This window comes from Elaeis guineensis, chromosome 8, assembly GCF_000442705.2.
Source record: "Elaeis guineensis isolate ETL-2024a chromosome 8, EG11, whole genome shotgun sequence".
NCBI lineage: Eukaryota > Viridiplantae > Streptophyta > Magnoliopsida > Arecales > Arecaceae > Elaeis > Elaeis guineensis.
In genome coordinates, this window is record NC_026000.2 from 138,903,022 (window position 1) to 138,917,764 (window position 14,743).

The 14,743-nt window shown below is 35.9% G+C and overlaps 1 protein-coding gene across 3 annotated transcripts in view; it reads right to left on the bottom strand.

Moving 5' to 3' along the window:
- The window catches only part of LOC105049476 (histone-lysine N-methyltransferase CLF), a 35,522-nt gene extending 31,773 nt beyond the window's left edge, over nucleotides 1-3,749 (bottom strand). For all 3 annotated transcript variants that reach the window (XM_073242710.1, XM_073242709.1, XM_073242708.1), the window contains exon 1: nucleotides 3,474-3,749. In XM_073242710.1, the coding sequence (XP_073098811.1) occupies nucleotides 3,474-3,536 (63 nt within the window). In that variant the 5' untranslated portion in view covers nucleotides 3,537-3,749. The remainder of the gene's footprint in view (nucleotides 1-3,473) is intronic.
- Nucleotides 3,750-14,743: the final 10,994 nt, after the last annotated feature.

Here is a 14,743-nt window from a genome sequence, read left to right on the forward strand (position 1 = left end):
TGGCATTTAAATAATCATATTTGCTTAACGTATGCTAATATTAATGAAAAATACTTTACATAAGTACTGTGCGCAGCCCATATGCATCACATGGGTCATTAGATTGCACTAATATTTTATTAATTTCTATTGTATTTTTATGATCATGATCATACATAAATGTGAAAGTATAACCACTAATGACCCACTATATTGCATCTAAATATTCTCTAGATACAATATTTTTCTATTTCTTATTACACATAGGTTGGATTATGATTTTATTATTTTAAAATAATATATCATTTATTATATCAATAGATATACATATGCCATTAGAATTTTATATAGTGATAGTATGTCATAATATTAGCATCAAAAATTAAATAATCAAATCAAGATTCGCAGACTCGGCATCGAAAGCCTATGCCGACTGACTGACGGTACGGCCGTATTAGACCGGACCGGACCGATGCAAACCGACATAGGAAAAGGAAGCGAACCGGGAGGAGGAAAAAAGAGAAAGAGAAATAGAGATAGGGGGGAAGAAAGAAAAAAAGGGAGGGGAAGGAGTCGGAGGGGCCATCGAATGGCCTCCGACCGGCCACCGTGGCCGTCGGATGGCGCAGTCCACACATGCAACACTGCGGACATGAAATAGGGACGATGCCCCTATTTTACTAGGTTTTTTTTCAAAAAAAGTCAAAAAAAACGTGAACGGATCCGCCCACATGGTTTCCGCCAGTCAATGGCTACGGCAGCCACCCGACAAGCTCCGACGGGCCCTCCGCCGGCTGCGCATCCCTCCAGTAAATCGCTCCCTCCTCTCTCTTTCTCTCTTATTTAAAAGTCCTATCAGACGAATCGAGCTGCAGAGGCTTTCACCACCCTCCGACAACCACAACAAACCACCGTCGGTCTCTGATGGCGTTGTAGTCTCTCTCCCTCTCCTCCTCTCTCTCTTCCTCTTTTTCCCTCTCTTTCTCCCTCGGCACCGGCGTGTGCCACTTTTCAAGCTGAAACTGTCCCGATTCTCTGTCGATCCGGTTCGGCATGCCCCGAACCATCTGGTTTGAGACGGTTCTGAAAATCATGAATTAGACTCTTATAACTATTATATTTCATTACATTTTTGTTATCTTTTCTATTATATGCATTCTACATTGCATTTCAAACAATTAGAAAAAGGAGAAAGAAACTGCATACTGTGCATCACATGAGTTAGATGCTGGTAAGAATCTCTTTTTAAGGTATTGAACAACAGCCAACCATATCATGTGTCATGGTTTAACAATCATGAGCACACGGAATTCAAGCACATGTCGAATCAAGTTTTTGCCTAGTAATCAAATGGAAGGAGAATAATGCGATATGGCATTCACATTGTGGCAAATTCACTCAGCATTGTTTGCAAATTTTTGGTAAAGCAATAGTAGATGATGGTTGAGCTGACACATGGTTTTTCCTTCATCATATAAAGTGGCACTCATGACAACATCTTGGAAGAGATTGTGCATATTTTGAGCGCATTAAGTACAAATCCTTTGCAAGTGCTATTGGATCTTAGGGAAACAATTGGCCATGCCAACGAAAGATCATACCACAAAACAAGCTAATGTTAAAACCAGCAAGAAGATTGAAATTAAGAAACAAATAGCATAAAAGGAGATGATTTAAGTTTTCATCTACTTTGTATAGTATCTAAGAGGAATTTGGGAGTTATGGAATTATGTCAACCGATTGCACATAAATAGGTCCAAGATTCCAAGATCATACCAAATCAAGAAAGCGTATAACTAGGACTGAAACCGAATCGGATATGGATTGGTTACCAACATATCCATATCAATATTTGTTTTGTTTGATGAATATAAATACAGATATGGATATTGTTCAGATGCAAAAATTCATATCCATATTTGTTTTAAACAGATATGGATACAATTTTGATACCAGAAGTATAGATATAATTACGGATATTACTTAAATAATTAAACTTTATGGCTACAAAATCAAAGATATTACTAAATAGATGATAAATCAAGTTAATAACATGTTTATAAGGTTGTATATTTCTCATAAAAATTAATAAATGATATACAAAATTATAAAGCATTATATATTGATTTGGATATTCGGATACGGATCGGATAATTATCTATCCATATCCATTTTTCTTTGATGAATATGGATACGGATATGGGTATTAGTCGAATCCTCAAATTTCTGTCCATATCGAATTGATTCGAATACGAAAACAAATCCGAACGAATAATATCTATACCACTTTCACCTCTACATATAACTTGTGTACCAGACTTTCATTTGAGAGTAGTGCCTCTTCGGATTATGAAAAACAAATAATCTTTATTGACACTTGATTTGGGAGGATACCGCCAGACCTCAACTTTTTCTCTTCAGACCACCAGTGAGCACCCACTTTGGTTCCCTTAAAATGAACACTAGGCAGCTACAAGGGAATTAACCCATGTCCTCGGCCTTAAGCCGATGACCTGGTTGGACTCATACCGACCACATGGTCAGATTGGAACCGACGACTCACAGATGAACCCAAGGCATTAGATTGTTTCAAAGAAGAACATGGGATGATGGAAACCCCCTCAAATCTCAAGCAGTTACAAAAAAATGTGGCAGTAGGTTAATAGAATTTACTGCCCACTGCCCACGATCGTATTGTGGGTCTTAATTCTCCGTGTCAGTTACCAATTAATAGGATAACGTATTTCCTTTCTTTCTATAAAAGGAGACCCAAAGGACCCTTTGGTAAGCTCCTTAGACTCTAAAAATCCAGAAACACCCGCTCGTTCTCTCCCTCTCAATATTCTCATAGCTCCGGCTAACTTAAGTATTGAAGGGTCCTCCACCAGAGAAATGCTAGTGACTGGACTTCTAAGCATTGAAGGGTCCTCCACCAGAGAAATGCTAGTGACTGGACTTCTTTTCAGAATCTGGGAGCTGTCGACCATCCTCGGAGATCCGCTGACCACCGAGCTCCAGATCGGACTTGCGCCGACCACAGCCACTTTCTCCTTGTACTGGAGCCTTGCGGCAACAAGACTGTTTTGAAATCTTTGAGCCGGGATCTATGCAAGAGCAACGAATTTGCATTCACATCACACGATGACGTTAATGAAAAATATCACGCTTAAGGAGTGATCAGGTGGTCACAAGACAGTGGACTGAGCTTGCTTTTGGGGTGACACCTGTTCACCCTGGGAAACCAAAATTCCCAGCTGAGATAAGAGCACCCTGCGACAATGTGGCTTCCATCGCGATGGAAACCACCAGAAAGAAATCGTATGACCCACCGACATTGCAGGAAAAATCCAATCTCCTGGAAAACCCCGGGCTTGGAAAGGGGACAAGGTCAAGAAATCGAATTTACAGGCACCAGCTATTGAGAAGTACAAAAGGTGGGAGGGAAAAAGACATAAAGGCGGAAACCGATAGGTGGGGGACAGAGATCGGCGAACCTGAAGACCGGCCGATGGCTCGGATTTGCTGGCGGAAGCCGAAAACGAGGCCTTGGACGTCATGGCCTCGATCTCTTGAGGGAGGGAAGGATGCGTGACGGGGAGTCCCTCCTCTCTCTCGCTTGGACAAACCCTAACAACAATGACACGCCTCGAGACCTTTAAGGGCCTGAGACCGCCGCCTCCGAGGCATCCCAAAAGAAAGGAAGGAATTAAAGTGAGAGAGACGAGGGGAGGGGGGGAGAGCGGCGCGTTCGTTGAAACGTTATCACGCGAGTGGGCAGGCAGAAATAGATGAATTTGGGGGGAAGCACCCGGCCCTCCCTCCTTTAGATTTTGAAATCGTTTATTTTTTCTTTTTTTTTTTTTTTGCTTATCTTTTCTTTTTTTTTCTTTTTTTTTTTTTCTGGGTTATGCACCTCCAACTCAAGTACAAAAAGGTTGCTTGTCCGGCTGTAGCAACGACGTTTCGCCTCGTTAGGCCGTCCTCTGTCACATTCTTAGGACTTGGGCATTGGGGATGCTTGGTTAGGTGAACCCATATCCGTCAGCGAGCGCGAGGGAAGTTTTTTTTTTTTTTTGGGTACAAGTGAGTGCTCGTACCAATCTAGCATGAGAAGGATGGTGCGCCAAGCATGAGACCGTCCCAACCAAAACTTCTTTTGACTCAGGGGATAGTCATCTTGCTGGTGCTCAAATTGATCACAACATCCCAGGACAACATGCACGCGACTTTTGCAGGGCTAGGGTCGAGATTATGCACGATAACGATATAACTAGCGTTGGATGGGCCTATTTTGACGGCTTTAAATATTTATAGGGTGCTTGTGGTTTGCGTCTAAAATAGGAGTTGGATCAAAATCTGAATATTAAGAAATGATGAAAATTGTTATATAAAAAATTAGAGCATTCTCATTTGGCATGGGGGTCGGTAAATCTAAAGTAGCTGAATATCAATGCCAAACTAAATATAAGTGGATGGTTGAACCTGCAAGTCAAGTCATTTTTCGGAATTATTTTCAATGAAGACCCTCTAACACTCGTATCAGTCATTAGAGAACACTGAAAAGGAGGTATAGAATGTTAGAACAAAGTTAATAATATTCTAAATATAATTTAAAAAAACTAGCAAAATTTTTATTTTCTCTTACACCTTGGTTGATAGTTTAGGGAAGAAAAGGAAAGAAAATATTAGTAAAAAGAGAAAAATATATATATTTCTTTTCTCTGTATTAGGAGTTAAAAAAAATATAATTTTTTCTCTTCTTAGTTGGAAGTAAAGAAGAAAAAAAAAGAAAGAAAATATTACAATCTCTTTTTACTATTATACCTTTGAAAGAAATCCAATAAATTTAACAAAAGAATCAAGAAAATATCTTATCTTTTATTCTTTTCATTTTTTTTTTGTTTTGGTTGACTTTTTCAATCTATAAGTGTCTCAATCGGGTGGGAGACTTAAAATAAACCTTAAAATTAAAATATAATATTAATTTTATTCTTCATTATTAAAAGAATAAGATGAGAATTATAAAAGATTCATTAACTTTCAATTCCTTTCTCTCCAAACCTGCTTAATTTGGAGAAGAAAAAATTACAGATTTAAAGGATTTGTATTCCATTCGTTCTCTCCTTTTCTTTTCTTTTCTTTTCTTTTATAAAAAAATTCTCAATCAAAAAAAATATTAACTTTTTCTCCCATCATTTTCTCTTCTCTCCTATTCTTCTTTCCTAACCAGGGCCTTATTGCAGCAAAGTTATAGAAGACTTGTTGAAGGTTATAAAAATAAATAAATAAATAACAAATCCGAAAGCATGCATAATGCTACCTTAAGGCATATTCCCATCTCTCATGCAGAAAAATCCAAAAAAAACTATCTCAAGATACAATCGAGATCCTCTGCCTTTATGGAGATCTTTTAGCATCAGTAAAATAAATATGAATAAAAAAGAAGAAGACATCAAAATAGAATAAATAAAAAGCAAAGAAAAAGTACTCTTGAGAAAATATTTTTTTCTTTACAAAGCATATAGAATTAGATCTTAAGATGGCCTTTTATAGCCCTCTGATATGAACATTTAGTCTTTTATTGGTCCATTAAAGTCTGTAATAAGAAACCCAATGTTTAGTAAGGTGCTTAGCCTACACCCATGCCCGACCCAATCTAGTCCATGCATGCATGTTAAAGATTTTCTTTCAACCACCTCAAAATCCTAAGTGGCTTAGACAAATCCTTTTTATATATATGTGGCTTTAAAGATCCCTCAACATCAAGTGTAGGACTAAAGGATCTCAACATGGGTTGTCAAAAGAAAATATTTAAAGAAAAATTTTAGAGAAATTTTGAGTTTCCCACTTAGGATTTTCTCTAACAATCTCCCACAAAATTCAAAATTTTCTAAAATAGTAAACTAAATTATGTCATGAATTAAAATATAGATTACTGGATGCTTATACTATGCAATGAACAAGGTGTCCTTATAAGACTTAACCTCACTTAATCTAAATAGTTTTCATCTGAAGGAATTAAAATGTACCAGATCTTGAACTGTGTTCCTTTAATCCAAATTTTAACTATCACATGTACAGGATAGAATTCTCCATCACGAGTCTATGCGTTAGTGATCCTGCATATATATTTTGATTTTTTATGAGATTTTATAGAGATAGCTCATATCTCATAACCGTGGCCATGTATGGATATTCTCAATAGATGAGCCCCTCCAAAGATATGTGTAGAGTCATATCTCATAAAAAATATTATTTTGAATTTCGTTCAAAGTTAAAGCTCTTCTTTGAACACTACACAAGAGCACTAAATAACATAAGGATAGGATTGAAACCGTTTAAAGTTATGTGTAGAGTCATATCTCATAAAAAATATTATTTTAAATTTCGTTCAAAGTTAAAGCTCTTCTTTGAACACTACATAAGAGCACTAAATAACATAGGGATAGGATTGGAACCGTTTAAATATATTTTTTGACTAACTAATTAGTTTATTATTACCATATTGAACCTTCTTCAAGGGATCACCTATCACAGGTTGGATTTCTGCTATTAAAAAGCCCATTATGGAAAAAATCCCATCCCCCTTGATGTCTTAATGACCTTAATCCTGTTTAAGCCTCTAGTAAGATAGTCAGTAAGATTTTGATTGAATCTTATAAAATTTAAAACCATATATCATGCTTTTGTTGCAATCTAATAGACTTTTGTCTCAATATCAATTTCTTTATACAAAAGTCAATTGCATCTCTAGAATAACAATAAATAGATATAAAAGGTATAAGAGTTGGTATTAAAGAAATAAACGAGCATAAATTTTGTAACTATTCGGCTCTAGAGAGGTGATATCAAGAGTTATCAACTCTACCTCCATAATGCTTCTAGCTATTGTACTTTACTTTACTGTCAAAGAAACAACACTACCATCAAGAATAAAGATATATCCAGAAGTAGATTTAATATCCAAGGAATCAAATATTCAATTAGCATCACTATATCCCTCAAGTACAACAAGATAGCCAATGGGCTCATAAGATATCATACTTTTGAAATACTAAAATATTCTAAAGCAATACAGTTAGTCATGATAGGGTTGCTGGTATACCTACTCAATCTAGAAATGACATAGACAATATCAGGTGTAGTTCTATTAGCTAGATATAAAAGTGATCTAATGATTTGAGCATATCTTTTTTGATTCATAGAATTGTTATTATTCTTTACTAATTGAACACTAAGATCATATGGTGTAGACATGGGAGAATAATTTGAATATCCAAATTCATGCAATATCATTTGTGTATGGCATGATTGAGTTAGAAAAAAAGAATTAGATGGCATAATGATCTTCATGCCTAAGATCACATCAGCTTAACCAAAATCTTTCATATCAAAGTGATTTCATAATGAAGTTTTGATATTATTAATTAAATCAATATCAGAACCTAGCATCAGGATATCATCTATATAGAGATAAAGAAGGATATATCGATCATCAAATCTCTTATAATATAGATAATTATCAGAGTCATTAATTTAAAAATTATAAGAAAGAATAATACTATCAAATTTTTTTATGCTATTATTTAGGTGCTTATTTCAGACCATATAAAAACTTAGCTAGCTTACACACTTTATTTTCTTGATCAGGCATAGAGATACTTTCAAATTCCTTCATATAGATCTCTTCTTTTAGATCATCATGAAGGAAGACATTTTAACATCCATTTAATGAATAAGTAGTTTATAGATAGAAGCTAAAACAAAAAGAACTCAGATGGTGAATATATAAGCAATAGCTGAATATGTGTCAAAAAAATCAAATTCAGCTTTTTGCTCAAACTTTAAGCTACAGGCCATACCTTGTATCTTTCCATTATTCCATCTATCCTAAGTTTTTTCTCAAATATCTATTTACATCCAAGAGGTCGATTTTCAAGAGGTAACTCGGTGAGAGCCCAAATATTATTTCTAGTAATTAATTCGATCTCACTATGTATAGTCCCCTTCTAGAGTAGAGCTTCTGAAGAGCTCATTGATTCTTGATAAATTATCGATGTTCTATCAACCATGAAAATAATGAATTCTTTATCAAAACTCTTTTTAGTTCTTGCTCTTTTGCCCCTCCTAAGTTTAATTGAAGGATTAGAATCTATAAGATTAGAATCAGATTGAAAAGGATAATCTGATGAAGTAATAAATGAATCAAGGATAGAGATGATGGATGGATAACCAAATGTTTGACTAAAAGTTCAAATTTTGAAAGAAAAAGTATTTTCAAAGAAAGTTGCATCTCTAGGTTCAATGATAGTGTCATTTAAAATTTTATTGATCTCAGAGTTGACTACTAGAAATTTATAAGTGCTGCTATCAAAGGAAAACCTATAAAGACATCATCAACAATTTTAGGTCAAATCTTCTTTCTTTTTGATTCAAGAATTTCGACCTTTGATAGGCACCCCTATACTTGGAAGTAACTTAGCATAGGTATATTTTTCTTCCAAAGTTCATAGGGTGTCTCTTTTCTATCCTTAGGTGAAATTCTATTTAAAATATAATAGACTGATAAAAGAACCTCTCCTTATAAGTTTTGAGGCACACCCAAACTTATAGTCATGCTATTGACCATGTTTCATAGAGTTCGACTCTTTCACTCAGTCACATTATTAGATTATGGTGAGTATAGAGTCGTGACTTCATAAATTATTATATATTCTTTACAAAGAAGAGCTAATTCATTTGAACTTTACTCACCTTCTTTATTAGACCTTATAATCTTAATCCTCTTCTCTTATGGGTTTCTAGCCTCAACCTTATATACCTCAAATTATTAAGGACTTTATCTTTGGTCTTCAATAGATAAGTGCAACAGTATTTGGAGAAGTCATCTATGAAAGTCACCAAGTATCAACTTCTTCCTCTAGTAGGTCCCTTATTTGAGTCACACACATCACTATGAATAAGTTCTAATTTTTAGATATTTATAGTTGAGACAAATTCGAAAGGGTTCTTAGGTTGCTTGGATTGTGCATAGATTTTATATTTAGTACTATGATCGATTTTGAACTTAAAAATTAAATTTAGATCGGATATCTTCATAATTAATCTAAGAATACATGACCTAACCTATCATGTTATACATCACAAGACTCGGTATTCATCCCACAAGATTGAGTAGAAAAAGAAAAAAAAAATTCATTGATTGAAAGATGTGGTGCATTGAGCTTGAACAGACTCTCATATACAAAGCTTTTTCTAATAAATATTTTTCTCTTAGAGATTACAATGTTATTTGACTCTATTACAGCTTTATAACATAACTGCACTAACAAAGACCCACTTATTAGGTTAGTTGGGATACTGAGAACATACTGCACACCATGAAAGGTGACTGTCTTACTAGATATTAGCCTTAGTTTGATAGTTCCAATGTCTAACACGTTGATAGTCATCCCATCTCCTACAGTTACGCATCCTCTATTTGAATCCTAATAGGAATCAAATCATGCCCTATCAATATAGATATATACATTAGTACCAGAATCTAACTGCTAATCTAATTTTGAGCAAGGTTAATAGTAGGTACAAATGAGACTGACATAAAATAGAATTTGAAAGTCTAGTCTCTATCATATTAATTTGATACTTGGGCTAGTTCAATTGACCTTTCTTATAGGTGTTGACCTTTTTTTTCTTCCTATATTAGCAATCAGTAGTCAGATGATTGTCCCGACCACAAATATAGCAAAACCTTCTATTATTCTTCTCATTCCCCTTGGGTTGATTAGGTTTAGGTTTGTCTTTAGGATATTTGCCCTTAGGCTTAAAGTTTCTATCCTTAGATTTAAAGTTACAATTTTGATATTGTCTATTTTGATGGCCCTTAAAGTTATGGTTTTGATGCCGAGAATCAACTCTTAGTTAACCTTGATTTGTAATTGATTCTCTTTGGCCTCCCTAAGCCAGTGTTGGTCTTCTATCCTAATGGATTGGATGACCGACCTAAGGCTAAGTGTACATTGGTTTCCCAAAATTCTTGGACAAATTTTAATCAAGAAGGTAGTAACCTATCTATTAGGCAAGTGGTTTGATAATTTTCATCTAATATGGAACCACCTCTATGGATCTCATCGATTTAATTTTGAAATAGATGGATCTGATAATTGATAGACATATTGTCTATCATCTTAAAGTTGTAAAGTCTGTTATGATAAATCTTTGAGTGCCTACATTATCTCTAATATAGGCATCTTCTAAGGTATACTAAAGATCCTTAGTAATCTTATATTTCCTATCGGTCTCATATAATTCATCTAATAGATAGCTAAGGATTCTAAATCTATAGTAAAACTAAATTTTCTTGAGAGATTTATCTAATATAGGTTGAGTATCTGGGGATTCAGATTGAATAGTCTTATCGAAAGACCTTTTTGAAAGAATAAGATATGGAGGATCCTTTCCTATAGCAGATATGGGATCCAAAGTTATGATCCAAGTTTCTAAATATTTTTGCCATCTAGCAACCATCGAGCTATAAAATTTTTTAGGCTTGAGACTAGATGCATCATCACTATTTATTCTAAAAGATTTAGATGAAAAAATTAGAAATAAAAGAATGAAAGAAAAAAACTGCAAAAAGAATTCAAAAATTCTGCTCAGTATTTTTATGGTTCTTAATAACTTCCTATGATTATCAATTCAAATATTCTTTTTTCTTTTAACTTTTAGAATTGTTTGGTCTTTAAAATTATTGGATTTTAATTAGATCCATTCAATACAAACTATTGGCACAAATAATATCTGTTATTATTAAAAAAAATTATGTTCAAGATATAAATTTTAGAAAAGAATAGTTTTGACAAAATTATTTTAACAGTAGAATAGATCATCCAAAGATTTGGAGAATGCTAACCCAATTTGAATTTTATTTTAATCTCGAGTTAGCACCATGTTCGCTTCTTAATCATAATTCGAATGGTGTATGCTTTAGATTGTTAGAGCAAAGCTTATAAAATTCTGGATGTAATTTTAAAAAACTAATAAAATTTTTATTTTTTCTTATCATAGAAAAGTTATAGATGACTTATTGAAGATTACAAAAATAAATAAAAAATTTGATAAATTCAAAAGCATGCACAACATTGTCCAAAGGCTTATGCCCATCTATTACAAAAAAATCCAAAAAAACATCTCAAGATATGATCAAAATCTTCTGTTTGTGAATACGATCATGGAGGAGATTGATTGGGCAAAGAGAATAAAAATCTGACCAAAGTATCTGTTAAATCAGATCGAACCTATTTTGCTTATTTATTGTAAGGACACATGGCAGGGCTTAGCTGGGTGAAGGTGAACTGTCATCTATCTCAGCGTATTTCAATGGCAACCTGTAGGAGCTCGATTCAACCAACCCCAAGCCAACATGTGTCGGTCATTGAATGGGGCTAGCTGAATCTATGTTAGATTTGGCCCGCTCCTACTTTCTGTAAACAGGGGGTTACCCACATTTACTCCCACTCTTTTCACTATGCTGAGACTCTGATGATTTTCAGCCAAGGTGCAATAGCTCCAAGGCTCTTCTACTGATCCTTCTAGTGCTCCTCCAACACTCCTCTAGCGATCAAGCTCTGATAATTATCGACTCTTCCAATATTGATTCAGTTCGACTCGACTTCCAATCCTCCCTTATTTTAGTTTTTACCTCCTCTTTCTTTTCTTCTTTTTCTAATATTTTACATTGGAATGAGTGAAATTACTGGCTCGACGATAAGTTGGTCAATAGATCAAAACTAACCTCAAAGTCATGGGACCACATCTTTCTTGGAGTATGAGTCCGAGGATTTAGAGATCGAGGTCGAAGAAGCCTTTGGCCCAAAGTGCTTTCAATCAGTCCTTGGCCCAAAGGCATCTTCAATTTCAGGTCCCATTCGAGTACCACTTGGAAGTTTCAAGTTCAAGCGATAGGATTTGTGATCTATCAAAAGGTTGGCCTGGACTATATGAAGAGTCCTTAAGAGTTAGTCGGAGAATTTTTTTGCATCATTTTTTTTTATCTTTTTCATTTCTTGGATATAGGCTTGAGTTTGGTATTTCTGAACTCATGGTGATGCATTATGCCCTTCACTATCCTCTACCTCTTGGTTAATATCCAATCTTCTATCTCACTCTTCTAGGCCTGCTTTACCTTTAACATACATCCTATAGAGCAGGATTGGTGATATGTTTCTCTTCGAAGAAGGCATAGCCTAATATGAGGTACTCTTTTCTATGTTTATAGGTGGAAGGAGTGATTTTTCTTTATTTCTTCTACTGACGGTAAGATTGGGACTTCACCTCATGAGGCCGACGTCAAAAAATGATGATATGAGCTCTATTACTGGGCGATCCTAATCATCGAGCCTTGAAGATCTTACTCGGGCACACAATTCCTCCTTTGAAGGAGCTGTTGTCCAAGTAGATCTTGTTCGACATCGACCTCAAATAGATCGACCCATAAAGTGAGCATCATGGCCTTCCCCATTTTGTTGGATCTCTTTTTTTCTAACTTTTTTATCTTGATTTTTGCAGAGATGAGGATGAACAAATTGGAAGGACTTCGATGGATGATGCAGAAGAAGAGGAAAGCATCGAATGCCATCGAAGATCCATCCAAATGTCCTCACCCTAAGGCTCCAGGCTCCAGCAGGTTGGGCCATCTCAAGCTCGATTGGAGGCCCACTTTGGTGATCTTTCTCTGAGAGCTTGTGAGCCGACCTCGATGTTGAGGTAAGTCTCATCCAAATTCTCCTCTTATGGGTGGTGTTACCATCACATTCTTTTTTAGCATTGGTCCCCCAAGGTGTGGGAGCCCCTCAGCAACCTCCTTCTCGAGTTAGTACATCTAGCTTGGTGCCTATCCTAGCCTGTGCTAAGGTTGAACAGGGAGCATGTATAGCTACAATTCAGTCTTTATCAAACTCATGCTAGGAAGCTGGTGAGTAGTGCAAGGCCTCATTCAAGAGATCCTGCTACTAGTGGATACAAAGAAGTTAGAGTCAGGCTCTAACTTCCACCACACTAACTCATTTGACTCTTTTATCCATGTAAGGAGTACCGAACTCCCCCTTTATCATCATCACCATCATTATTATTCACTTTAGTCAGATCAACTAACTCGATTTCTCTTTCTCTTAGCTTATGCACCATCTAGTTCACTTCATAAAATCTAACAAGACTGGGAGGTCGAAGATGGTTGAAGTTCAGTGGAGGACCAATGTGGCTAAGGAGAGGGTCGAGAAGAAGGCATAGGTCATTTTGATTGGGGTCGGGATAGAAATCAGGTGCCTAAAAGAGATATTTAACTTGATCAAGAAAAAGCTGGCATTGATTGAGAGGCTCAAGCAGCCAAGGAAAGGGTTGCCATGGTCGAGGCCGATAGGGTCGAGTAGGCCTGTGAGGTGGTGGAGGAGTTTCGAGCTTTAGAGGAACTTGACGAGAAGACTGAGTTTGTAGTGAAGTCCTATAACCTCAGACTCTAGAAGTACTTGGTCAAAGTCATGGAGCATTTTTCTAATCTTGATCTCTCCTTTTTGAGTGATGAGGAACCCCTTTACATGATCCCAAACCTTACTCCTGAAGAGCTTGGTATTTTCTATGCTATCAAGCTGAATGCCACCCCCACCTAAAAAGCCATAGCTTAGATCAGAGGACCCACCACTCTAGTTGATGTCTAGACTTAGGCTTTTTTCTTTGTGCCTTTGTAACCATAGTTCGGTAGTACCAAACTAATTTTGTAGCCAGCTAGACTGAACTTTTATGTATATACTTATGGTCTTAATGAAATAAGTTCTTCCTTTTCAAAATCTATGCCGAACTTCTCTCTCTCCCCCCCTCCCTTTTTTTTTGAGTGAATACCAAACTAACTTGGTAGTTAGCTTTGCCGATCGAGCTTCTGAGGAGATATTGAGCTAACTTATTAGGGTGCAACTTTGCTGCAAGTGCCTGACCTCGGTCTTATGTATTATTTTTCCTTGGTTGCTCTTATCACTTGGGTGATGCTTGGATTATTATCAAATTTTTGACTTTTTGTTCACAGATAACCAAGATAATCGGAAAGAGGATATATTTTCATCATTGACCCAAGTTACATCGAGCTTCATCGGGGATTTTCCTCTTAGCCCATCAAGGCAATATATTTGTTTTGGCACGAAGAACTATACTTTCGAAGGTCCTCTCAAGGGGTTACCCATTGCTTCTCAATTGGTCGAGATTTTGGATTTGACCCATTTTGGTACGAGGAGCTATAGTTCTTAAGGTTCTCTTATGAGGTTATCCCTTGCTTGTTAGTCGATCGAGATTTTAAGCTTAATCCATTTTGATATGGAGAGCTGTGCTTCCAAAGATCCTCTTATGGGGTTATCCCTCACTACTTAATCGATCAAAATTTTGAGTTTGGCTTGTTTTGTCATGAGAAGCTATGATTTCAAGAGTCCTTTTAAGAGATTACCTCTTACGTCTCGATCGATCGAGATTTTAAGCTCGACTTATTTTACCATGAGAAGCTATGCTTTCGAGGATCCTCTCAAAGAATTATCCCTAGCTTCTTGGTAGGCCGAGGTTTTAAGCTTGGCTCATTTTGGTATAAGAAGCCATACTTTCAAGGATCTTTTTAAGAGGTTACCTCTTGCTTCTTAGTCAGTCGAGGTCTTGAACTTATCCATTGGAGGTATGGATTCCTATGCAATATTGACCTGTAAGACTTGAATGCAACAAAAGGCTTTTTCTT